This window comes from Trichomycterus rosablanca, chromosome 9, assembly GCF_030014385.1.
Source record: "Trichomycterus rosablanca isolate fTriRos1 chromosome 9, fTriRos1.hap1, whole genome shotgun sequence".
NCBI classification, from domain to species: domain Eukaryota; kingdom Metazoa; phylum Chordata; class Actinopteri; order Siluriformes; family Trichomycteridae; genus Trichomycterus; species Trichomycterus rosablanca.
Window position 1 is genome coordinate 7,712,303 of NC_085996.1, and position 27,958 is coordinate 7,740,260.

The following is a 27,958-nucleotide window of genomic DNA, read 5'->3' on the forward strand; positions in this document are numbered from 1 at the left end:
AAAAACTGAGCCGAGAGCTGAAGAGAACGAGAAGAGAATGTCGGAATTCAAGACGGGTTTTACAAATAATTAAAGGAATCAATGTGAAGATTAACGGGAATCATCATTGTGTTCAAAACGTGTCAGTCAGTATTAAACTAGATGAAATTAGTACACACTAGATTAGTACGTGGCACTCGAGTGGTACAGCAGTCTATTGCGCTAACCCACCATCGCCGAGACCTGCATCACTCACAATAATGTGAGTAAAAGCATGGTTTCAATGCTGAGACGAGCAGACTCTCTGATGTACACCGATCAGGCATAACATTATGACCATGTCATATGATTGTGTTGGTCGCCCTTTTGCGATGATTTGACAGTAACAGCGGTGAACTGACGATGGCTAAATCTGCACCATGTGATCTGATCCAAAATAAAAAGCTCCGTAATCTTTCCTGCTTCTGATAAAAAGCTGAAGACGCAGCAAACTGTGCAATTACTGCACAGACTCATCCAACACACCTACTGCAGGACATCATAACTGACAGACTGGCACTGACACACTCACACTCTTACTCATTTATTGTCTTACCCAACACACACACACACACACACACAGGGATTTATTGAGTGTAGACTGAATAAATCCCATCCTTTATCCATTGGCCTGGTGGTCAGAGGAGTTACCATGGTAACCGTATTTGGGCATAGCAAGGGGTAACCAATGGGTTTGGAGTTAGAAAATTAGTTTTTCTGATAAGGAACACAACACCCTCTCAGCCTAGTAAAATATACATTTACTGTATGAAAGACAAAAACACCTTGCATTTTTATTAACCACAATATAAAAAATTTTTTTAACCAAATGAGTATAAATTCCCACAGACACACTCCTAAATCTTGTGGAAGGGCTTCCCAAAAGAGAACCAGCTCATGTTTCCACATATGTTTGACCACACATTGTAGCTATAGGCTTGGTTCTTTTTATAACTTAGTAATCGTAATAATGTCCGAGTCTGTTGAGCCGGCGCCTCTTTCAGAAGCGTCCCGCTGGAATTCTCTCACCTGCTGAAGAGTGAGTGTGTGAGCGAGTAACGTTCAGACTCTGGAGGACCTGTTAAAGCCACATGAGGTAAATCACAGCTCATTTAAAACCTGCAGTGAGGAGGATATGACCAATATGAACGTCAGTAGCAGGAAACATTATGTAATAGAAATGTAGCCGGTCTGGCTATTAGCGGCATGCTGCGTTTACGGAGCTGTGCCTGCTTGTGTTGTTGATTTGCTCGGTGTGTATGAGCGTGCGGAGTCAGTCAATTTACTAAACACACTCGGTAATGCACCCTGAAAACTGACGTTATGTACACAGACGGGGTCTGGCATCATAAACTAAATGAGCCTCGTCTCTCGGGTGGCTGTTTGTTTACATCCACCAGAGAAATGATAGCTGCTTAGAACTGAGGTCAGTCATTATATCAGCCCATGATGCCAGAACCTATGTGGGGCATTGGGGTGGCAGCAGACTAATATGCCAGCCCACGACCACGTGGACACAAGTTTGAGTCCTGGTTGGATGCTCATCAGCAAAATGCAAAGTGGAAAAATGCCACAGGCAACTCAGACTGTTGGAATTCATTATTATGGACCCTAATTACAGACCTTTAACAAGCGTTTTGGCTTCTTCAGTATATAAATACATCCAAAATTTTGGAAAGCATCTATGGGAATTCAGGTCTGTTAAGTCCAAAGTGTATTTTTAAGGTCAAGCGCTGATTTTGGACAAGAAGGTCTGGCTTTCCATTTATGCTGAATGGGGTTACACAGCACTGATGGTTCTTTACGTCAAATCCTTGGACCTCGCTTTGTTCACGGAGCACAATCATGCTGAAACCAGAAACAGCCTTCCCCAAACTGTTGTCACAAAGTGACAAAGACATGAAACTTCTTTTATACAACTGTTTTATACAAGTATTTGAAGCCCTGAATAATTAGGATGAGCGTCCACATACTTTTGGAGAAGACCTGCAGTCGACTCTTTTACAAACGCTTCACATTTTCCATCAGTAAGGTCATGATGGAACCAGCTGGATTTTACCAAGCCAGAAAAACACACACTTCATCATTCTGCTCAACACCTTCAAATGCTTTCAGTAAAACACACAAAAAAAATCAATAAAAAAGATCAGCATTGTTCATGAAGAACATTTCCAGGTGGAAACACCACATGATTTGAGTATCAGACACGAGGTGAAGACTTGATTTATTTATACCTCATCATGGTGTGAAGAAACATCTCTCATATCTCACAACCAAGCTAACAGCCATGAGGAAATGGTTTAAAGAAAATCCGACCACCCTCACACATTCTTCCACCATGTGTTTACAGAAGTTAAAAATGATATTCAGCCTGGCATCTTGGGCTCAATCTGGCATTCGTGGCAGCAGTTCCAAAGCCCTGGTTTCTTCAGTTTCTAAAACTGAAGCTGAGAAATGAGTCACAGATTCGGTCGCTTTGTCATTTTGTCCTTCAACTATTTTCAGCAAATCTTCATCATTCTGTTCATTTTCTTCTTATTTAGTTCCCGAGTAGAGTGCAAGCATAATACTGTCACTTGGTGATTAGGACAGAATCAACATCTTCAGTGCAAGAAGGGAGACTTGGCAGGAAAGTGGGTGGAGAATGAATAATAATGTTTGGAGGAGAATGGAAACAGAAGGTTGGTGGGTCATCATGGAGCAGATAAAGGGAGGGCAGAATAGGACAGAGAGATCACTGGAAAACTGAATAAGGTTTGGTAGAAGGTGATCATTACAGATCAGGTATGAAATGATCATTGGGGAACTTGGGGCTGGATAGAGGAATTGTGGGAGGTAATTTTGGGCAGTTGTCGCCTAGTAGTTAAGGTACTGGACTAGTAATCAAAAGGTTGCTGGTTCAAGCCCAACCACTGCTAGGTTGCCACTGTTGGGCCTTTGAGCAAGGCCCTTAACCCTCAATTGCTTGGACAATATACTGTCAACCATACTGTAAGTCACTTTGGATAAAAGCATCTGCTAAATGCTGAGAATGTAAATGTAATTTTGGAACATTGGGATGCTGGGATCATTGACATATTTGGTTAGAAAAATAATGGTTTCATCTGGGAGGGGATGGTTGCAGTTCATTGGGAAGCATGGGGAGAAATGTATGGTGGAAGAAGACCTCTGAGGAACATGTATGGATTGATAAAATCATTGGTAGCTGGGCTCTGGAGAACACAGAGGATGGAACCCAGGGCGAAATGTAGTGGTCACTGAGGAACAGAGATGGAAGGTTTGATGTCAATGGGAACTAGAGACAGATTATTGGGTTGAGAAGGTAGTACAAGTACAGTGATGGTAGAGGGTCACTGAGGAACTGAAAGTGGGATGCTGGAAGGTCCAGCTACAGTTTGTGGAGCAGGAGATGAGACTGTGGTGGGCTGGGAGGCAGACGTCGCGGTGGCGGCGGCAGCTGCGGCGGGCTCCATCTTGCTGATGTGAGTGATGAAACGGAGTCGGAGCTTCATGGGCGTCCTCAGCGTGCAGATGATCTTCTCCACCTGAGAAGGAAACACAGGGATATTAAGAATGATGAGAACTTTGGGTGTTTATTTAATTATTTATTAGTTGGTTACATTATTGGTTACATTCATGACAGGACAGATAGTCACCGGTTACACAAGATTCATCAATTTTAGTCTGTAATGTCAAACACAGTCATGGGCTATTTTGTATCTCCAGTTCACTTAACCTGCATGTCTATGAACTGTGGGAGGAAACCCACACAGACATGGGGAGAACATGCAAACTCCACACAGAAAGGACCCGGACCACTCCACCTGAGAATCCAACCCAGGAACTTCTTGCTGTGAGGTGACATTGCTACCCACCGAGCCACCGTGCCGCCCTGGTTTTAGTAAACCTTAGTAAGCCAAAACTGTGGCGGTGGGCGGGGTTACAGCCGATGATGCAATCGCTGCGTCTCAATAATCTGTATGGCCGTGTAGTGTAAAGCAGAAGCCACCCAGAATTCTCCTCACCCTGCAGTTCCTCTAACACCCCTGTTACTGAGAACACCAGAGCTGTGGGTTTACCTGGTCTTTGACGCTGTCTCCGGTGAACATGTACTTAATGTGGTAGAGAAAGTCACAGATGGGGTCCATATACGCCATGTGCTGACTGTGGTGGTCCACGGCCTGCAGCATCTCGTAGAAAGCCACGCCGATCTGAGAGCGAGAGGAGATGTACAGTGAGCAGCCAGTTCAAACACACTGGTCTTGGTTTGTGTGTGTGTGTGTGTGTGTGTGTGTGTGTGTCTGATGATGTTTCACGGCTGATGTTTGATGTGTGTAGGTTGACCAGGTCTACAGAGCATGTCCGGACCATGAGTTCACCTCGAGCATGCAGCGTGTTCTCTCCTGCTGGAAGCGCTGTAGAAAAGGCCCAACCAGGTGGTAGATGTACAGCAGCTGGAATTCGGTTTTCACCAGGGGCTTGAGGACCTCAGACAGGAACCTGCATCATCACAAACATCAAGATGTACAATTATTTACAATAAACCCTTATTAATAGGACGGAGACAGAACAATTAACACGAACCAGCAGGCTGATGAACAGCTTCTTCCCCAGAGCTGTGACCTCTATCACCTTCTCTGCACACCCCCATCCCAGCCCTTAATAGCTCACACATCTTTGTACCTCATATCTTTTGCTGCTATATTGAGTGCATGGTTTGTGTCTGTCTGTGTATTGTCTTCTTTTATATGACTCATTCATGTTGAGATGTACCACACAGTATTTCATTGTACTATGTACAATAACATCATGTCTATTCTATTCTGTTTTATTCTATTCTTATTTAGCATCTAGCCAGCACTACACTAATGTTCATTCAAGCCTCAATGTGCAAGTCATACATCTCTTCTTAATAACCGCTTCACTCAAGTCTGGGTTGCGGTGGTTCCAGAAGCCCCAGAACAGACTGGGAGCATCAGAAACAGAAATTTTTTTAATCGTGTGACAGCCCTAATATATATGTATTCATCTCAATTAATCGCAAACTAATAATTAAGCAAAATTTGAACAGTTATGCACATTGTTATTGCAAGAACGTGTTTACCAATAAATTGGTTAATTAACGCGATTAACGACAGCCCTAATATATACAGTATATATATATATATGTATTAGGGCTGTCGAAGTTAACGCGATAATAACGCATTAACGCAATCTCAATTTAACGCGATTAAGATAAATAGTGCCATTAACGCAAATTCTAGTTCATGTTGAGACTTGACTGGTAGAACAAACGTTTTAATGTCGGACATGTCACCGTTTTTCATTTGCGGTTTGTTAACAAAATGTAAAAGAGCGTCGTAGCATCTGCACTTGCATAATAAAGAAATAAATACACGCTATATTCACAAGTTGTCGGGAGCAGAACACTTTATTAACTTATTCTGTTACGGTAAAGAATACCGGACAGCTGAGTCAAGCACGTTGTCCATGAACTATGGAAACCCCAAAGGGTCAAAACACACTCACTTCGTGTAGAAACGTCCATTAAACCATTGGATAGTATTACTGCCTAGTATGTGAGTGAATAAAACTCCCTTACAGTTTTCTCTTGTCCCAGCAGTTTTTAACATCAGTACATTTAGCATAAAATGTGTTCACCATTTTAATTGTAACATTTCACTTAAAAATCCTTGTTTTCTATAACATTTACACAGATTTTTTTTTATGCGATTAATCGCGATTAACTATATGACATTCTGAGATTAATCGCGATTAAAAATTTTAATCGTTTGACAGCCCTAATATGTATATATATACATGACTAGATACCTTTAAAATTCTTTAATTCTCTTTTTTAAATTAAAACATAAATATAGTATTTATGCTCAAATTTACTCCTTAGTTTTTGTATTCATTACATTCTTATTATTACTATATAATCATACAAACTATACTTACTTGGGTATGAGGGAAAGCTGCCCGATGCTGGAGTGATGCCACACGGCGTGTGCCAGTGCCAGCACATAGCTGCAGTACATCTCTGAATAGGACTGGTGGCACGCCGTGAAGTCCAGAAGCTGGAAGGGATACCCCACCCACTCGGTCTCGGACGTTAGCGCAGGACTGCTGATCACGTTCACGATACGGTCGTGCAGGACGATCCAGTAAGGTTCCTACACCCCAAAATAAAAAGAAATGAAATGGAAATTGCACGTCTTTGGACTGTGGGAGGAAACCGGAGCTCACGGAGGAAACCCACGACATGCTCCAAACGGAAAGGACCTGGATCGCTCCTCCTGGGAATCGAACCCAGGCAACAGTGCTACCCACCAAGCCACCATGCCGCCCAACTCAAACATTTACAGAAGGAAAGAAAGAGAGCGATACGTACGGGCAGAGCAGTGATAACCAGGCCGATGGCGTTCATCCAGGCTGTCACGTTCTCCCGAGGGACCAGCGGCTGACTGCAGGGGACAGAGAGGACACACTCCATCAAAAACCTCAAACACAAACGCGTTCCCTCACGCACGCACACACACTCACACAGAGTCAGCACAATGAGAGAAGCTGACGCCAGTTCAGCTTTACTCTTAGCTTTTATCCACACAAGCTTCGAGCAGCAGCAGCCACAGCTCAAGAGCACGACTTTAAACGAGGGCGTCCGAACCTTTTTCAGCCAGTGTCCCCATTTTATAACCTTCCTCACCTCTTGAGGACTACGTTGAGCAACGCGTTTCCTACATCCTTCCCCGGCACAGCCAGGGCCATCAGTTCCACACAGGTGACATGAAGGGCGTGAGCTGCTGGATTTGGGAACTCGTTAAAGCGCCAGTCGCAGTTTGGGAACGGACCCGGAGATTTCCCCGCCATCGGTGACACATGTTAAGGAAACATGGAGTTTAAATTTTTACTATTTTAGTGACTAGTGTCTATCTGCAGGTCTGTCTCTCCGTCTATTTCTGTATTTCCCTCACTCCCAGAACCAGAAGCAAAATAAAGGATATTATCGACTAGGCGGCCGATGAGTTTGCAGTAGTAGGTGTCATCAGGGATCCAGACATTGTCCTCACGCGGGTTCATGCCAAACTTGAGGTAGGTCTCACTCAAGCACCAGCCGGGCGTGCGGTTGTCCTTCAAAGAGCTCATGATGGCGTGTACGAGCTTGCGCTTCAGATTGGTGCGGTCGCGTAGGTGCCTCTCGTAGTAGTGCAGGGTGTTGTAGAGGTACGTCACGGGCCGATCTGCAGAAGAGCACAGAATCAGCGGTGCCACCACATGTCATGGTTCAAATCTGATCATTGAGCAAATGTAACAGAGCAAGATGAACAAAGACACAAAAAATAAGAACAGCAATAAAACAGAATGGAAAGCATCCGTCAAATCAGATCTGATACAAATTCAGCATTTTAGTATCTGATCGACACCTCGCTATGAAAATCCAAGCAAATAGTCACTGAATTATGATAACTGGAACCACCACAGGCCTTGATTTGAGTGCCAAAGTGGCACTTTTACCCCAATCTAGTCGTTTTCAATTCCCCAATTGCAATTCTCTTGCTGCCTGCCCACCCCAGTGCTGCTGAGAAGAGCTGGAGAATACAAAGCTCCACTGCTTCTTTTTACCCGCCAGTGGTGGATTCACACAGAGAGCCGTATCACGTACAGAGAGTCAGTGAATCATCTACCACTTCTACAGGCACTTCATCCAGACAGCAGAGGTGGCATTTCTCCACTGTCAGTGCCAGTAGCACATCTGAGATTAAAACGACAGGCTAGTACATTAGCCAACTGCAGACTATTTTAAACAAATATGTTCAACATGGACACTTTGCTGTTCCTTACCGTGGAACTTGTAGAGTCCTCCTAGGTGGTCCAGCAGGGTTTCTAAAGACTTAGAGACGGGTAGCAGTTCCAGGAAGCGATGAATGACGATGTCGAAGACGGGCAGAAAGCGTAGACACACGTTGCCGAAGTAGATGGGCAGATACTGCTGCTGGAGTTGCATAGGGGGGTTCACCTGCTCTGCCAGGCCCTCGAAATATAGTTTCTCTGGGTATTTCTGCCCACAGGAAAGTGGAATAAATAATTTAAAAAAAAAAGATTCAGCCGGGAAAAGAGCAAATACTCGTGATAATCTTATTACAATTTCTTGACATCTGAGAGAAAAGCTTTTACTGTGTTATGAAGTAAATGTCAATGTGAAGAAATACTGTATGTTTACACATAAAAACAAGCCCAGTTTCCATAATGGACCATGTGTCACCATCAGGGGACAGGGTGAGGGTTCAGGCGGTGGATGTTTACTCTTTAACATTCCCAGCTGGTACACAGAGGCTGCAGAGAGCAGACGCTGCCATTCTTAAAATGTCAGCACAAAAACAAAGCATCGTCTGCCTTAGATCACGGACACAAAATGGCAAAGTCGGGGAAGGAGAGAATGTCAGTGGTTTCCATACTGCTCCAATTCCGAGAAATAATGCTTACAGTAAGCACTCATACCACAATATTTGTCATGCAATCTGGAAGAAAAATACAACCTTGTTTTCCATACAAAAAAATCATTCACATCAATGGCTGGCACACAGCAGAGAAATATTTCCTTAAACAAAGAGGGAAAGGAAGGAACCTGGATCAAAAAACTAAAGCTTGCCAAAAAGCATTAAACACTTGTTTGGTAAGCTGACGAACATCCACAGGTCCACAGATAGGTGAGTTAGTTATGGACCTGCATCTAGTGTGTTGCGCAAGATGTTCAGAACATCCTGTGCCCTACTTAATTCACGGCAGTGAAAATCGTGTCACGGACCGTTAAATTAGCCGTTTGTAATATGCTATCTGGGGCGGCACGGTGGCTAAGTGGGTAGCACTGTCGCCTCACAGCAAGAAGGTCCTGGGTTCGTTCTGTGTGGAGTTTATATGATCTCCCCGTGTCTGCGTGGGTTTACTCCAGGTGCTCCGGTTTCCTCCCACAGTACAAAGACGTGCAAGTGAGGTGAATTGGAGACGACCGTGTTCGATATAATCTTGTGTGGACTGATGAACCTTGTGTAATGAGTTGCTACCTTTTCCTGTCATGAATGTTACTAAAGTGTGAAACTTGACGTTAAAATATAACAATAATAAACAAACATAATATGCTGTTTGCTGTTAAATTCAAACTTTAAGGTGTGTGTGAAGCAATTTAACATTTTTCATCTGCAGATCATTCAAGTGTCTTACGTTTACTAGTTAATTTGCACTATGAGGCGTCCTAGCAATCTTACGGCAATTCAGTTAGCAAACAAACGCTTAGTCAAAATGTCCAAGATGTCAAAGTCTAAAGCAGATAAAAACACGATTCGGGTAACTGAGTTTGGAAAACTACCAACCAATTCTGTAAACAAAGGGGGGGTTTCAAAACACGGACGAGAATGTTTGTAGTTGAGACAGAGCCGTCGCTGGATGTTCTAGGTTTACATTAAACTATAAGGTAGCTGTGATGTGACTGTAGCTTCCAGTTACTCCATCATTCAATTTATTAGAGTAAATTAATGACTGTGGTGAAATGTGGCTCTTTTCTTTATAAATCCGTGAAACCTGTGATTTTTGGAAAAACAAGGTCGTTGAAATGAAGCACATTTTCCAGTGAATTTAGTAGGGCCCTAGTAATAGGACATAAGTATAAGTAGATACTCATTTAGACAAGGTTACCTTGTGGTAGGACATGTGTTTGGTGTGCCAGTCGCTCTGCAGCCAGTGCTCCGGAGCGTTGTCCTTGACGAAGTCGCTGACGCGGTTGCGGAAGTCGTTGGGTTTAAGGAGAAGCAGCTGGATGATGAAGTAGCAGACCTGGGCCTCGTTGCCCTCATGACTTCTCATAGCCTGATCCATACGAAACCAGGAGGATGAGATGTGACGTCAGAGAGCAGAATGCAAACAATTTAACAACACAGAACACAGATCACAGTACAGGTTACATCGTCCAATCTATCAGTACCAGTATGTACAGAGCCATGAAAAAGTACTTGCCCCCTTTTGATTTCATCTACTTTTTGTTACAATAAATCAATGGTTCTTAACTGCCTCATCTGCTGAATCACAATAGTTGCCAAAATCTGGTCTTAAGGGCCACACACAGACATTAATATATTGCAAAAATAGTCACTAGCCCTCAGGCTGCACTCGTGGGGGAAAAAACGAATTCTTTTCTAAGTGTTCTTATCCCAAAAGCCTTGTAAGACAAGCAGTTGTGGTTTTGTAATGAGTGCCATGTTTAGTCTTCTTAATAAACATTGGCCTTACTGCATTCCTGCAATTCCTCAAATGTACAACTGGGTTCTTTAGTGACTTAAACACGTCATCAATGAGTATTTAGAATTTTCTCCTCCAATTTTTTTTAACACTTGGATATAACGGCTCTTAGTGAGGTTCACTGGAGTCCCAGAGCCTTTTAGCTACCTCAGAATAGCTGGAAAGGTTCAATTTAAGTGATGTTTAGAATCAACAAGAATGCAGTAATCACATACTGTGTCTATTATTAACTGTGGTTAATTAATTTGCTAAGGAGGAATTTATTTTCCACACAGGGCTAAATGGTGTTGGATGATATTGTCCTTAAAGATTGTATGTGTCTTTGTTTTACATTTAGATCAACAGAACTAAAAGGGGCAAATACTTTTCTCTGCACAGCAAAGTTGAACAGGAAAACATTTTGACCAGGTCGAGTGTGAGTGTGTGTGTGTGTGTGTGTTGATTATTTACCAGACAGAGGATTAGGCGATCCAGAGTAACGATGTTGTACTTCCACACCATGTCGTTCAGGATCTCGATGCACTTGTTGAGCTGCTGACCTCCTGCAGATGTGGAGAACTCGTACACCAGGAAATCAGCGAACGTCCGTACGTGTGCTACAAGTGCACGCGCCCCGATTCGCTCCAGAACCCTGCAGGAACAAACACAGACAGACGTGTATGTGAAGGGAGTCTTGGAATCTCAATGATTTCAGCATCTGTTCTACTTCTGTGACTGAATCAGGAAATATCTTAGTCCAACCTAGTAGTTAAACCTTCTTGTTTATCTTAAAGAAAAAAATAACAAGACAGCAACCGAGTTCCATGCCAATGTAAAGCTTGCTGGGCTGTGAACAGTGTTACTCATGTTCCAGCCTATTCTAATTCATGGCAGACCTGGTTTGTGTGGTGGTTCTTGGATTACATCGGGCAACCTTGACACATTTACCCATGGGGGGGGGGGTGCAGTGGTCTATTATTAGCCCACCATTTTTTTTGGAGTACATGAATAACCTATTTAGAGAATTTAAAATAATTTAAGGAAGAAAACTGCTTTTGTGTGCAGTGTTTCCAGCTGGTACTGGACCCAGGGCAACCATGATCAGGATAAATCCCCCTGAGGATCGATCCTTGATATCGAACACACAGGCTTCTGTGCGAGACTGCCGGTTCCTACAGCTGGTGTTGGAGATACAGAGAGGTGTTGTGTAGGACAGAGTGATGTTTGGGATCCAGATCACGAGTTCTCAGTGACAAAAAAGCTGGTGTTCATACCAAACCACCTGGAGGGAGGGAGCGAGAACGCCCAGTCCTGCATGAGCAGCGCTAAAGCCAAAACTAATCAGAGCTTCTGGTGAAGGAGAGCGGGGGTTTTATCCAACGTGTCTCAGTAATGTGAACCATTTATTATTTCTATGAATCCTGACCAGATTAGTGTCTGCTGCTAAAAATAATCCTTGTAATATGATGCTACCACCACCGTATTTTAAATTTCATGGTGTTTCCTGCCACATTCTCCTTCCCTCCGATCTACTTTCGCCATGTACCAAAAATGCAGGACCAGCGTTGCTGTTTGGCCACCAACTCACCCAACCAATCGTCCTTCACTGACCATAATGTCGCCAATGATGGTGGCTTGCTGGGTTGCACTGTCGTCTAAAAGCAAGAAGGTCCTGGGTTTGATTCCCAAATGGTATGGTCCGGGCAGGTGTAGCCAAGTGGTTAAGGTACTGGACCAGTAATCAGAAGGTTGCTGGTTCAAGCCCCACCTCTGCCAGGCTGCCACTGTTGGGCCCTTGAGCAAGGCCCTTAACCCTCAATTGCTTAGACTGTATATTGTCACAACTGTAAGTCGCTTTGGATAAAAGCGTCTGCTAAATGCCAAAAATGTAAATATAAAATGTCTGGGTACTTTCTGTGTGGAGTTTGCATGTTCTCCCCATGTCTGTGTGGGTTTCCTCCCACAGTCCAAAGACATGCAAGTGAGGTAAATTGGAGATACAAAATTGTCCATGACTGTGTTTGATATTAAAAACTGATGAATCTCGTGTAACCTGTAACTGCCGGTCCTGTCATGAATGTAACCAAAGTGTGTAAAACATGACCAATAAATAAATGAACATCACCAGGTACCTAAACCCGATCTGGTTGATGTGGTCGGTCTCCAGCAGCATCTTCCAGAGCAGGCAGAGAAACAGAGGTGGAGAACCCTGCATGGAAAAGTGTGTGATGATGTCATTCTCATTTGTCATGGACTTCCACTTCCTGTACTCCTCCTCCACGTTCTTCTTCAGGTTGAACCTGCTCTCCTGAGGAACATTGTTCTGCTTGAAGAACGCCTGTAACATGGATGGGAAAAGTAAACATTAAATTAAATTACATTGGCGACTGCTAGCAGAAATCAAAACATAAAGAACTAGAGAAACAGCAAATCTTCTGCCGGGTCGTCCACACTTTTACTCATACCATCATCTCAAGAAAGTCTCACAGAAACCCTATGAACCCAATTTTAAAGAGCAGTAGTTCTACGATGATCTGCAAGCTTGGGTTCCTCTCCCTTATGTTCTACATAGACTTCTCCAGGTTTTAAACTGATTGTGATCCAGAATTCTGGTTCATGTTCTACACTGAGGCCGAGTTTTTCTCTCAGATTCTATACTCATGGCAATCTACAGGGGTTGGACAATGAAACTGAAACACCTGTCATTTTAGTGTGGGAGGTTTCATGGCTAAATTGGACCAGTCTGGTGGCCAATATTCATTAATTGCACATTGCACCAGTAAGAGCAGAGTGTGAAGGTTCAATTAGCAGGGTAAGAGCACAGTTTTGCTCAAAATATTGCAATGCACACAACATTATGGGTGACATACCAGAGTTCAAAAGAGGACAAATTGTTGGTGCACGTATTGCTGGCGCATCTGTGACCAAGACAGCAAGTCTTTGTGATGTATCAAGAGCCACGGTATCCAGGGTAATGTCAGCATACCACCAAGAAGGACAAACCACATCCAACAGGATTAACTGTGGACGCAAGAGGAAGCTGTCCGAAAGGGATGTTCGGGTGCTAACCCGGATTGTATCCAAAAAACATAAAACCACGGCTGCCCAAATCACGGCAGAATTAAATGTGCACCTCAACTCTCCTGTTTCCACCAGAACTGTCCGTCGGGAGCTCCACAGGGTCAATATACACGGCCGGGCTGCTATAGCCAAACCTTTGGTCACTCGTGCCAATGCCAAACGTCGGTTTCAATGGTGCAAGGAGCGCAAATCTTGGGCTGTGGACAATGTGAAACATGTATTGTTCTCTGATGAGTCCACCTTTACTGTTTTCCCCACATCCGGGAGAGTTATGGTGTGGAGTAGCCCCAAAGAAGCGTACCACCCAGACTGTTGCATGCCCAGAGTGAAGCATGGGGGTGGATCAGTGATGGTTTGGGCTGCCATATCATGGCATTCCCTTGGCCCAATACTTGTGCTAGATGGGCGCGTCACTGCCAAGGACTACCGAACCATTCTGGAGGACCATGTGCATCCAATGGTTCAAACATTGTATCCTGAAGGCGGTGCCGTGTATCAGGATGACAATACACCAATACACACAGCAAGACTGGTGAAAGATTGGTTTGATGAACATGAAAGTGAAGTTGAACATCTCCCATGGCCTGCACAGTCACCAGATCTAAATATTATTGAGCCACTTTGGGGTGTTTTGGAGAAGCGAGTCAGGAAACGTTTTCCTCCACCAGCATCACGTAGTGACCTGGCCACTATCCTGCAAGAAGAATGGCTTAAAATCCCTCTGACCACTGTGCAGGACTTGTATATGTCATTTCCAAGACAAATTGACGCTGTATTGGCCGCAAAAGGAGGCCCTACACCATACTAATAAATTATTGTGGTCTAAAACCAGGTGTTTCAGTTTCATTGTCCAACCCCTGTATATTGCTCTTATAGATTCCTATTCAGGTGGAAGTCTAGAATTCATCCACAGAATCTACGTAGGAATAAAATAGACTTTTAAAACTCCCCGTCCTGGATTGTACAGTTGCTTTGAGACCATGTCTATTGCAAAAAGCGCTATACAAATTAATTTGACTTGACCCTACAGGCTCTACACTGATATCCAATATCTGAAATTCACTGCTGATCACATTTCTCCCACAGGTGATGCTCCTCACACTGATGGTGAGCTACAGACCTGCACAGATGAAGTTCTACAAATTCTCCAGGTTCTAAACAACTCCAGGTTCTACAATTCTTCACCCAGGCTTGGTTCTACACATCTGCAGATCAAACAGTTTTACGTAAGGCGGACCAGTTGTGGCTGGCGGATTACCTGTAGAGGGGCAGGGAAGCAGCTCAGCGTGTGCGATGCCCAGTTGTGAGGTGTGAAGTTCATGATGGTCTGCAGAATGTCCTTACACCAGGTTCCCTGTATAGAGTCTGAACCGGTGAAGAAATCTGGAACCAAATACGATACGAGACAGGTTCTACACGTGCATAAAGTTTAATATTTATTTTAATAATTTGAAGTTTAGACTAGCCTGAGTCAGAGTTGGCAAGCTAAGCTAACTGCTACCAAACAATCCAATTTAGGCTCCTGGTTGATTATAAACCTTTGCTACAACAACATATGTTTATAGTTTCTACATAGAAGACTACAGACTAGCACATGCCATGTGAGGAACCATTTAGCTCTTATTTTCACCAGCCAGCAGTAGATTCCTACACAATTCTACACTGCAAGTATGCCTCCACCGCTCATGGTAGTTACTTCTTTTTCCTTAACAAAGTTAAATGCCACTCTGTACATTTAATTGCATGTGTGCATTACTTTCTCCCCTTTCGGCCCCATTTAGATAAAGGCAATTCCCAACTGCACTCACAACCTCTGACACATGCATGAAACTAGGATGGCCACACAGGCTCACAGACAGAGACTCTGTATTTATCTAAAGTTTGTGCAAGCTGTTGACCCCAATTCAGCCTCTCCTGCCTCACATATGAACCCATGTACGTGTATGTTAGAGACTGTGACGGTACCGGTGATGTGTGTGGCACGAGCGAGGGTGAGGATCAGCGCTCGGTTGAGCTCCTCTGACTCAGCGGACAGGACGGTCTTCGGGTCGCTAAGGAACCTCGTGAACTGTGGCTGCACCTCAGAGCTTCCCAGCGCTGTGATTAACCTCAGAGCGGTACTCTCCACACTGAAAAAAAGAAACAGGAACCATCTCACCTGCACTGGATTTCAATCAATAATACACAAAGATAAAAAAATAAAACTAGCAATACTCAGAACTTCCACCGAGTTCAGTTTACTGTATGATTTAACACACCAGTGCTACAGAACAGACAGCGACATGAAGATTTTTGCTTTCTTACCAGAGGTGCAGTTGGTTCTGGTTGGTCTGGGACACCGCGGCGAGAGAGTGAAGGTGTGAGAGGAGCTGAAGACGATAATGGGGCTGGATGTGATGCATCCGGTAACTAAACATCTCCAGCAGCGTGTGCAGAATGCCCCATGCATGAGATTTAAAGACGTTAGGCAGGAGCTGACCTGAAGGAGACAAAGGGAACACACACGTACGTTACATTCAGTTCCAGTGTGATATGCAGACGGAGTTTGGAACAACTACACAAATTAAGCAAATAAAATAAAAATGTCTGATTTTTTACACACAATCAGTCTGTTTTTGTAGGTTTTTTAGGTTTCGTAGCGAGACCTTCACTTACTGATGAAGCCTTTGATGCCGAGCGACTCGATCTCCATGTAGACCAGCAGGCGGCTGTAGGTCTCCACCAGTGCCGGTGCCAGAGCGATACTAGACTTGGTATGTGCCAGCTTGATGACCCGTGTGGCTATACTGTGGATGAGACTAGAACAGAAAGAGAAGCAGATGAACAGAGACAAGCTTCAAACAAACATCACATGCTTTAAAGTATTTATTAGGTCAGGGTCGCGAGCCAAAAATAATAGTAATTAAAATAACGAATTTTAACAGACACTTTAAAAAATGAGCTTTACGTGACACCTTGTAAGCCACAGTGGGAGCAGATTACCACCGTGTTTATTAATTAAGTACATTTCGTAAATGTGTTTTGTTTTGATGAATTTTGATGCATTAGGTTAAAGTAGGGCACTCATGTGCTTCTGCGTTCCCTGTGCCTTCCATACTCATCATTTCCTTTATCTATTTAATTTATTCTTGAAGAAATTGCTTTTCAGGGCCATTAAAAAAAAGACTGCTTGGCCTTTTCTGGCACAGGAGTGTTTGAAATGCGAATGGATTTTCGGTCTCTATGGATGAAGCAGCCAGTGCGACACGAAGCCGACTGATTGAAATGCATCATGCATTAGTCATTTCTCTCTTCACTTAGTCACTGTTTACGACCCAGCTGAGACCATGATACACACCTGCTACACACACACACACACACTGAGTCAGTCGAACAAGCAAAGAAAATAAACACACACCGATGTGTTACATAAAACAGAGCAATCTGTTCAAGGAGCATTTCTGAGATCAGTCACTGGCATGTTTGGACTGCGGTCCCAATTCATCCCAGGCTGTTCAATGGTGTTGAGGCTAAGGCTCTAGGCAGCTGAATCAAAATCAGAAGCACATCGTTTGTTTTAATTTCACTGATTTTAGACATAGGTGTGACTAACACAACTAATCTCAATAATTAAACTGAGTGACCACATACTTTTGTCCATATGGTCAATTGATATAGTCGTCAGCATAAGTGTACAAAAGGAATATTGAATATGGACCCAAAATTCCAGACTATTGTGTATTTAATCAGATTTTCATCAGAATTTTCACCTCTATCCATTCGCCACATGCATAACAACCCCGCCAGCCCAGGCCTAGCACACGACTTCTCCGACACGCCTTGCTCCTTGAGTTCATGCCTGGCACGAACCACCAGGCTGCCAGCAGTGCCCTGACTTGAATCTCCACAGCTTGGGCGTGTGCCATATTAGACTGTCATTTGTATCACTCACCTCATCTTGGCGTGGACGGTGAGCGAGTCGAGCAGGTTCATGGGGAGCGGCGTGGTGGAGCACGATGCCATGCAGTTGGTGCCGGGCAGCGTGATGCGCTGAGTGCCGTTGCCGTATATCGTCTCCACCAGTACGCCCATGGGCAGCGTGAAACACTCGGAGTTGGTGGAGTAGGCGTTACATAGCAGAGCGATCTTGTAGTCCGTCATCTGCAGGCTCTTGTTGCGCAAGCTCTGCTGCAGAAACCTGAAAGAAACAAACTGGTCATGACCATCTCAACTGTGGGGTCGGTCGTCTGAAATGTAGATGAGGTTGCAGGACATTTGCAGCCGGCTATATAAAGTTCTCACATATAAACCAAACCCTAATATGTTTTTCCAATACTAATAAGCATAGATAAAAGATAAAAAAATTGTAGACACTTCACTACTATGACTAAAGTATAGGTGAAGTTCTACTGTGGACAAGGTGAGGTTTTGAGGAGCTCCAGTGGCCGGCACAGAGCCCTGACCTCAACCCAGTAGAACACGTGCAAGCTTTACGTTTACATTTATGGCAATTTACTAGTTACTTAATTACAACCTAATACAATTTAAGCAATTAAGGGTTAAGGGAATTGCTCAGGGGTCCAAGGGTAGCATTTCGGTGGTGGTTAGGCTCAGTCCAGCAACCCTCTGATTACTAGTCAATTACCTTAATGACTGAGCTTAACAAGCTGTCAGTGGTTGGCTCGCCTCTCATCGGACCACTGACCAGCAGTCAATTACCATAACTACTGAGCTACCACTGCATCAGCCAGACCTTCTCCTTCATTATCAAATACTCAATTACTGACCTCACAAATGGGCATCAATTCCCACAGACACTCTCTTAACATAGTAATACTTGTGGTTTGTGTGTGTATGTGCTGGTCTCTTACTCGTGGTGCAGTTTGAGCGAGTGTGGGATGGGAATCTGTAATTTGGAGTTATCATTCTGGGCTTTGCGGTTCAGGTGGATCCAGATGCAGGTCATGGCGAAGGCGTGAGTGGACTGAGGTTTGTTGATGTCCGGCACCGGTATGCACTGTACAAAAACACATGAAACAAAAGGAACAATCACCTACACGCACAACTCTGTACTGGAGACGTTCTTTTTTTTTTTTATTATTTTACTTTTACCCGATCGAACCAAAATCTCCAAGTAGTAGGGAACGCATGTGGTGGAACAGCTGTCTAATACACTAGACCAACACTGCAGAGACCCGTGATTGGGTTACGATAATACATTCGACCTTGTCTGGCATTCAGACACAATTGATCATGTCCCCATTGCTGCTGCAACAATGACATCTACAGTCTGGACGAGGCGCCGGCACAAGCAGCAGAAAATATGTGCACGGTTCTGGTACATTCTAAAGCTCTCTGTAAAAATGCACACTCAGATGCTGTTATTTGTGTAAAGCATCGTTTATATTGCTTCAACAAATTTGTTTTATTGTGTTTCCTAATATTTTCACCTTATTTATATCAGTAATTAAATCCTGATGAATAAATATCGATCAGTGCACCTTTAACAGCATCGCTGTAGCTCACAGTGCACTTGTTGGCACCTGATTTCATTGTGCACTCTGGCGCCCTCTGGTGGCAACACACACCTCTGCTGCATCCATAAAGCTCCTCTTTGACCCTCCTCTGATATCCTGCCTGTGCCGTGCCTCTAAACCCTTCAAATAAAGCAGCTTAATTCAATTCTAAACCCCAAATCTAATTTACACAAAGAAAAAAAAAACTTTTATAGGTTTTTCTCTGCTTGTAAACATTGAGGCAAGTCATTCCTGACCCTTACGAAGCACAAGGTATAAAAAAAAAAGTGTCGTATTTAAGTCAGGGTGAATTTCAGTACCTCTTTTTCAGGGTAGAGCAGGTCGAACAGCTTCATGACGGGCAGAAAGTCGGCCAGAGCGTTCTTCTGGATGCTTCCGGAGATAAACTGCAGCAGAACCCACATCAGATGATCCCTGCCTTTAATCAGACCCCGGCCGGCCAGCTAGATAAAAAAAAAATCATCATATTGAAATGAAGGATTCACATGTTAAAGTGTGTGGGTAAAAATGAAAACAGTCTTTACTAGTGCGGGAGCAAACCTTGTTTTAATTTTAGAAGCCAATCTCTGTCGTTTGAAGACAGAGCTTTAATAAGGATTTTTGTTTAGCTACTGCCTGTGTGAAATCCGATTGGCTAATCACAATGTGCCAAGTTTTTTTGTGTTGTTCCCGACTTTCCAGTTTGGGATGCAAATTTGGTCAAATTACTTGAATAACAGACCATCATTAGATAGAAGTTGACCATCTAAGACTAGTTACTCAGGTCTCGTTGGCAGTGGTCTAGCGGGTTAGACTGCTGTGCCACCCAAGAGGCTTTAGAACGCACACATATGGGTTGCTGCCGTATTTGTGGGTGGAGTCTCTGGACCACATATCACTTCCTTCCTGCAACAACACTTAGGCACCAGTGCCAGCAGTGGAGGAATACGGAGAGACTGGTGTGGACCTTGGTACATGTTACAGCTCCCTGTAAGAATCTGCTGCTTGCTGATGTAAAGAAGCGGCTGGTAGCTTCACACGACCAGCGAGGCTGTTGTGCAACCAGCCAAAGTTCAGACAGGAACCGAGCACGTCCAAAATATGATGTGTGTGTACCTTCTGATGCAGGGAGAGCACCATATGTGGGAAGCTGGCGAACTGGAACAGGACGAAGAAGATGAGCTGGCTGGACAGGTGTTGCCACAGCAGCTGACTGGTACCACCATCGTCAAACTGCTCCTCCGTCTCCGAGCGCTCCATGGCGTACACAACCAGGTCCACCAGCTGCTCCTCCAGCACGGGACAGCGTTGCTTTTGCTACACACACACACATCCAAAAAGAGAAAACCACATGACAGAGACGCTTACGTACAAGCAAACACACAGATCCAAAACACGGCACATCTTCAAGATACTCCTGGTTTCCTCAGTCAATCAGAGAGCCGAGATTAAGGAGTAAAAGCCTAATCTAAAAGATCTACCTCATATGAATCAACCTCACTTTTATGGTACATCCCGAACAACCATTGCACAGCAAATACAACACTGGCACACATGGAACAAGCAAAAAAAACCTGCCACTACACCCACACTCAAGCAAGCATGGCATGATGGGCGCATGGATGCAAACACAAGCCCTGATCACAGGGAAAGCTGCAACGTATCACAGCGTCTGAATGATTCGTCTTTCAGAGGTACGAACAGGACAAACACACAATGCACAATATTTCCCTTAAATACACACTGATTTTTCACACTGATTTATTAATCAGTCTTTGGCCTTGATGTGACTGAAGCGCCGCTAGGAGCTCAGCCTCCGCCCGCCAGGATACACTGCAGCTTCCCGTGTGGTGGCATGCAAAGATTGACCACAAGGAGATTTAGGGGCACGCCAATGGCTGCGGTGGTAGGCACATTGCTACGTCCATGGAGTTAGGAATTTCCATAAAGGCTGGTTTATGCTCGCTAATGGACAGAATAAAATCCACTAATGCTGGGAGGAGGGGGAACGTGTTTTTTTTATTTTATTTTGCAGACACAAACTAATTATGCACTAAATAACGATTGCCGCCTGAACAAAATAATCAGGATCAATGACAGGCCTAGTTGTGAGCCAGATCTAAAGCTTTAGGACTCCACCAAACCACAGTGAGAGCCGCAATTTCCAAAAGTAGTTAAAGGTACTACCCTGTGCAAAAGTTTGTACCCCCTCTCAAATTCCAGATTTTGTCAATTGAACGGGTTCCTCACTGCTGATACAAACGCGACTTCGGCTGGCTGTAAGTCAGGAGGAAACTGGAGGTCTGGGGAAGCCCTGGAGCTTCTGGTCGTCTGTTCGTACACAATTTAATAGTCTGAGGTTCTTCTTGGTCAGGGCAGGGGTGATGGAAACGACTAGATAGATGAGGGGAGGGGATGCAACAAAAAAAAGAATAAAGAAAAAAAAAAGAAAACTGGCAAAACATGGAATGTGACCCAGGGAGTCCAAACCTTTTGTTTGTGCTTTACTGTTGCCCTAATATATGTGTCAGCCACACCCACACACCACTATTTGTATAAAAATAGGTGCAAATTTAATCATGACACTGCAGCAATTTTTCCTTTATGTGAATGTAATGAAGTGAAGAAGCACTTCTGATTCCTGAAGCATAAACCAGGCTTTCAGTGATTAATGTTTCAGTGGTTGATGATTTCCAGTTCATTTAATTGGCATAAATGGGGGTTTTGGTGTTTGATCTGAGTATATGATGATGAGTATATGCTGTTTTAAGCGAGGTTTCATTTCAAAGACGGCTCGCAAATGGAGCATCACGATATGCCTTACGTCAGGGTTTTTCAGACTTTTTTTTTTGCAAACGACCCACATTTTGGCCATGATTTTTACACGACCCCTGAACACAAACAACGCATCTTACTCTCTGTGGTTTACAAGGGGGTACAAGGGGGCGTTTGCGTACAAGTTCATTCAATTACATTATTTTTCTCTGCGACCTATTTTTTTCGGCTTGCGACCCTTAGGGTTTGAAAAACTCTGCCTTACGCTATACTTGTGCAGGAACCTTGACCTCCTACAGTTAGGTACAGCTAACTGTGCCTGTTGGAACCGTGGTCGGGTCACGGAGCACAGCTGAGAGCTTTGAGAACTGCACTGGGAGTGCTGCTCCACCAGAGCACCGTTACGTTATAAGATTTTTATTATAAAGGCAAAACTCTAGAGGGACATTAGAAGGTCAGCAATGATGATCTGTTACTGGTTGAAGGGGTTTTGCAAAATTTAGCCAGCTAGAAGTGTGCAAAGGGGGTTGAGTATATCCAAGAAGGAATCATGGAATCATTTCAACAGCTGGTGTTATAATGTGACTCTTAATTGTAGAACCCAACTGTGAAGGTAAATATGACCCCAATGAGAAACATGGCCAGATCTGAGAGATTACTAGCACAGCAGAATCGCTCGCGAGTGAACAGCTGACAAATCAACGAGGCGATGTGCAGGTGATGACGCAGGTATGGAACAACCTCAAACTACGATTCCAGCAGATCTGTTGGATCGTTTCCCGTCACACCCCGTGTTGATACTCGGTGGATGCGAACGGCACTTAGATGGGTCATTACCAGTCAGAGTGACCCCGTGCTAACAGGGCGTCTGGGTGTGTGTAGATGTTCACGTGTCGGCGTGTGTGCATGAGTGCAAGTGTTTGGTGCTAATTAGATGGAAACAGCTCAGATCGGCTGGGCACAAGCTTCCGGAGTCGGGTTAGTCACAATACAAAAGTAAGATCATGAACATACCTGAGCAATGTTCAGGGTCTAGAGCATTGGTGCAAGTTGGCGGGGCAAGACAGAACAAAACAAAAATCAAGGAAGAAAAAAAAAAAAAAGAAAGACAAACACAGTGACTAGGAGGCCAGCTCCGAGTACACCCGTCAGTCAAGCCAAACTCCATCCCCACCCCCCTTCCTTCAAACAGATATAGATATCTATCAGAGAGGCAGGCTGGACAGAAGGGACTCTGTGCCATCATGTGGGGCAAATTACTAGACGCTGGCCAAAACAAAACGTGGCAGTGCCAAAACCCACCATGGTTCAATTAGACTGCAATCACCTACCACCGTACCCGCTGCTGTCTCTGTCCTTCTCTTTTTCTCGGACTGAATTTAAGAGTCTTACAGGGCAGGGCAGGACAGGACAGAGGAGAGGGAACTGACCAAGGAAAAACTGCATCAGCAAACAAGAAAAGAAGGCAAAATGAAGGAAGGTACCTGTTTGTTAAGGCCGAGCATGTTGCAGACCATCTCTCTGGAGTACGGCTGCTCCAACACGTACCTCAGCAGGCCCGTCTGGGGCTCAAACAAGTCCTGGAGCAAAGAAGGATCATTAACCAGTCACTATAGTTGCTATAGTTATTTTCCCATCTGCACTATATAAACATATGTTATAAATGACACACGTTATTAGAGCTTTCGTAACATTGGCAACTCTGTCCACATTCAAACAAGCTTTAAATACAGCAGCAGAGGGACATTAATAATAAAGAGACAAAATTTCAAACATTCTACGTATATTTTAACCTGTTAATTTGAAATGAAAAACATTAACCAGCATACTGGAACTGTGAGTGTGTGTGGTGTTTCCATGATGTGTGTGTGCAAGTAGTGTAGTGTTTGCGGTGTGCATTGTAGTGTGTATAGTGTGTGTAGTGTGTACGTGGTGTGTGTGTGTATTGTACCTTATCGTAGGGCAGCATGCCTCTCAGAGGGAAGCGCAGTGTTGCAGGGTCCAACTTCCATGAGTTACAGATCGCTCCCGAATTATTCACAACAGGAAGGAGACTGCAGCGACCTGAGCCAAACACAAACACACACCAGAAAGGAACATTTTAAACCAATCTGTTCACCCCCCCCCCACAGAAAAATACACAAATGCACAAAGACCCACTGACACTCACACACACGTTTAGAAGCAGCAGAATGAATGAAAGCAGTTATAACAGAGGAAGCGTCTCTCACCACAGATAGAGTTAATCCGTGCAGTGGGCCGAAAACTGTCCACAAAGTCCGAGATCAGGCCGCCCAGAAGCTGTTTGAGAATAAAAGTGACAAAAACAGAGTGTCAGAGTGAAAATAATCCCACTAATCCCAGTGCCAGTACAGCACAGGGGATGAGTGTCTGTCACCTATGAGTAACATCTACAGAATCGACATTTCATCAGAAACCCGGACCTGTTCCTCAGCTTAATGTAGTTAAAAGAACTTCCACATATAAGATGGGTCTCGTGGTGGGTCAGGTACCACCGGAGAGCACTGGTCACACAGCAAAAATACACTTTGGACAGGGCGTCATCCAAACGGCACATTACACACAATTCACGCATCACGACAGAGTCGCTGGTAAACAAACCACAGTGTGTGTACCCAGTGTGAGAGTTGTCCCTCTGGATAGAGCTTCCGGATCTCAGTCACAGCCAGGTAAGCAGGCAGGAGACACGCATTCCTGTCCAGGATATACTCCACCACCTTCAACAAGATCAAACATCCACAGCATGAGGAACTCTTCAGTTCAACAGTTAAAACAAGGGTGTGAAACGCAGAAGGTTCATACCTCACGTGCAGACAGGAGCTGCTGCACCACAGCCGAGCTGACCTGGTTTGGGATGGTCTGCAGTTTATCCAGCACGGCCTTCAGCATGTCCCTCACACCCTGCCAACACACACACACACACGCACACACACCATCAGAACCTTCAAACAAATCCACAATAGCACAAAAACAAAACTCCCGCTGCACGTTCACAGCAGTGGTTCACACAGCCACCAATCAGAATTTAGGACACCAAAGTTCGACTTTCTTCATTATTCTACGTATTTCTGTACTTTGACCCCCACTGTATAGCATACACAAAAGCAGAACAGAGGTTTTCTGAATAGAAATAAATCCCATAGTGTGTGTGTGTGTGTGTGTGTGTGTGTGTGGACGAGTCTGAACCGAAGGTACCTTATAATCAACACCACCGATGATCTTGCGGATGAGTTTGAAGGTCAGAGACCAAAGCTGAGTGCGCTCCCACTCCAGAGCATCAGAGCTGATCAGCGCCTGGCATACCATCCTACACACACACACACACACACACACACACACACACACACACACACACACACACACACACACACACACACACACACACACACACACACACACACACAGTATAACATTGTTCAAATGTAATTAAATGGCCTATGTTTTACCAGCGTGTTGTGTTTTTGGCCAAAACAGATATGTACCTGGGTGGTAGCAGGTTGGTCTCCACAGCCATGGCCAGGCAGTCGTAGAGGAAGGAGATGCGCTTGGGGCTGTGCTGGCTGTGAATGAAGCGCACAATCCACTGTACACACTGTTCATGAGAGTCCTGCAGAGACACACAGCAATACCAAATAAGAGAGGAACAAACAGGCAGGGAACGCTTATAGCTATTGTTTAAAATGTTGGCACTTAGATGGTGCAGCAGTCTTTGCACACTACTGAACTTCCTCCTCCTCACCAAACTGTTCATGAGAAGTTTTTTTGGATCATTTCTTTTTATACACCTGTTAACATCTGATGTGGCTGAGTGTCCATATACTTTTGGCTACAATGTGCATGTCTCTTACCCATGTACAGGAAGTGCAATTATAAAGAATTCAGTATTCAGAATTCAATTAACTAGATTAATCTGTGTGAGTACAAACCTGAGGAAGAGTCGACCAGTACTGCCGGAAAGCTCCTAAACAGCTGATCAGTTTTGTCCTTTCGTCTTCGGGGGTGTCCATAAACATCCTGCAGTTTTGGGAAGAAATATAAACATTTACATTTATGGAATTCAACAGATACTTTAATCCAAAGCTCTTTCATTACAAATGTGACTAAATACAATCTAAGGGTTAAGTCTAATCCAGGGTTTAGAGGCCTTGCTCAGGGGTCCAAGAGTGGCAAACTGGTGGTGGTGGAGCCTGAACAAGTCCACAAGCTATCACTACCATTGCTCAAAAACACAGTAAGGCACAAGAAAACATGTTCAATCTGTTGGATTATAACAGTCTGAGCTACACCAAAATCTGCTCAGTAGTGTTATAATGTAGAAGCCAACTGGTTAATTTAGCTAAAAAATTATCAAATAAGTAGGAATATTATAGGTGACAAGTTTCTACACCACTTACCCAGCGAAAGCCTCCTCAATCACCTCCGTTTTCTGTTCAAGGAAAAAGAAACAAGTGATGAAGCAGTGTTTTCTCTTCTATTTGTTTTTTATTTCTCCCCTTTTCCAATTTTTTTATTCTTAATTTCCTATATTCCACCATCCCAGTGCTGACTGAGAAAAGTCACACATAGACTAGACTTCTTTACACCAGCAGTCTATATTCCTCCACGTCTCGTGCCGCTGCCTTTAACAGCCAGCAGGAATCGCAGTTGCAACAGCAATGAGAAGAAACCCGTTTTAAACCCTCCCTTCCACAGACAAGTCCAACTGTGTCTGTTTAAAGTCTGGCCAGGCCGGTAGCACCAGTGACACCTGAACTCTGGACCCGAAGATCTAAGTGGTGGTGGACTAGCTGTTATACTTCTGCTACAGAATTTATTTATGGCTTGATTCTTTAGCATCCTTCACTTTCATAAGCTTCTGCTTTTTTATTTTGACCTTGACCGAAGCAGAAGGGGTTGCAGAACTTTAGAGCCTTTGGCAGAATAAAGTTGGGAATATATACTATATAAACAAAAGTATGTGGACACCTGACCATGAGTTTGTTGGACATTACAAAACTATGAGTAATAATATAAAGTTGCTCCTCCTACACTTTGTGGCTACATTAGGCTTCACTTTAAAAAAGTCTTTATATTTTTTTGGTGTTTATATTTTTCTGTGCCCAATCATTCAAAAGAGCATGTGTGAGGTCAGACACTGATATTGTGTTCAGTGGAGTTGTGCTCATCAAACCAAACCATGTAATCATGGACTTTACTTTGTGCATAGGGTCTTCCCTAAAATGTTGACACAAAGTTATAAGCATATCACGTAGTATATAAATCACCTGTTAGCAATGGATGTCCGAAACATCTGAACTCAGTGTTTAGGAGGGGCGTCCACACACTTTTGACTATATGGTGTGCATCATATATTTATCTACAGTATATGTGAAACAGCTGGTTGAATGGTTGGCGCACAATAACATGGTTCCTGAAGTCCTAGGTCTCGCTTTCCATCGCTTGCCGTTAGTACTTTGGCATGTTCTCCATGTGTGTTTTCACCAGGTTTTTCCTCACACCTCCTAAAGAGATGCAGAAGGTGGGTTGGCTGCACCGATTGGCTGCACCCAAGTGTGAGAGAAGTAAGTGGCTAAGTGTGATGCCCTGAAATAAAAAGGCAGCCTGTTTACGGCTGGCGCCGGACCCACCACGACTCCTACCAGGACTAAATCGTTGATGTTTATATAAATCAGTGTGTTCACTGTATGTATGTTTACAAAAATCACACTCATAGCTCCTGGCTGCTAATGTTGTTAGCATGCTGCGCTTTTGTCCAGCTAAACACAAGCACAAGCACTTACCACCACATCCTCGAAGATGCTCTGAAGCTGAGTCTCCATCGGAATCGCCATCATTTTCCGCTTCAGAGAGAAAAGAATCGCGTAAAACGTGTAGATTTCTTGATCTACATCTCCATTTCACTTCAATCCAACTGCAGCATGATGGGCATCGTTTGTTTTCGCAACCGTATTTCGGGAACTCCCGCCTTCTGTATACCGATTGGACGGATTTGCTGTCTATTCGGCAAAATGCCAAATATTTGAAATATAAGCCAATCATTATAGAGCAACAAAGTCAGTGTTAGCCAATCATCGCTAAGAAGGCGGGATTATACAAATACGGGTGGGCAAAAAAAATAAACTAACGCGTTGTAGACGATCGGAAGTTTGTGCCATTTATAATAATAATAATAATAATAATAATAATAATAAAAATAATAATAATAATAATAATAATAATAATAATAAACATTAAACGATTATATAACATAATATCAATAAATAACTAATAAAAGTTAACTAATAAAATGAATGATA

At 43.8% G+C, this 27,958-nt stretch overlaps 1 protein-coding gene across 1 annotated transcript; it reads right to left on the reverse strand.

The window, feature by feature from the left end:
- Positions 1 to 762: 762 nt before the first annotated feature.
- med23 (mediator complex subunit 23) lies at positions 763 to 27,518 on the reverse strand. The gene is made up of 29 exons (XM_063001801.1): positions 27,443 to 27,518; positions 26,057 to 26,088; positions 25,589 to 25,676; positions 25,145 to 25,269; positions 24,858 to 24,969; positions 24,465 to 24,563; positions 24,278 to 24,379; positions 23,873 to 23,942; positions 23,593 to 23,705; positions 23,126 to 23,221; positions 19,983 to 20,183; positions 19,187 to 19,330; positions 18,222 to 18,367; positions 17,303 to 17,548; positions 16,027 to 16,169; positions 15,676 to 15,850; positions 15,337 to 15,500; positions 14,630 to 14,754; positions 12,423 to 12,628; positions 10,762 to 10,942; positions 9,712 to 9,882; positions 7,864 to 8,080; positions 7,026 to 7,262; positions 6,728 to 6,893; positions 6,413 to 6,485; positions 5,980 to 6,194; positions 4,398 to 4,518; positions 4,098 to 4,229; positions 763 to 3,563 (listed from the first exon to the last, which is right to left on the reverse strand). Exons 1-29 carry the CDS (start codon positions 27,494 to 27,496, stop codon positions 3,369 to 3,371), a joined length of 4,149 nt encoding a protein of 1,382 aa, XP_062857871.1. The 5' UTR covers positions 27,497 to 27,518; the 3' UTR covers positions 763 to 3,368.
- Positions 27,519 to 27,958: the final 440 nt, after the last annotated feature.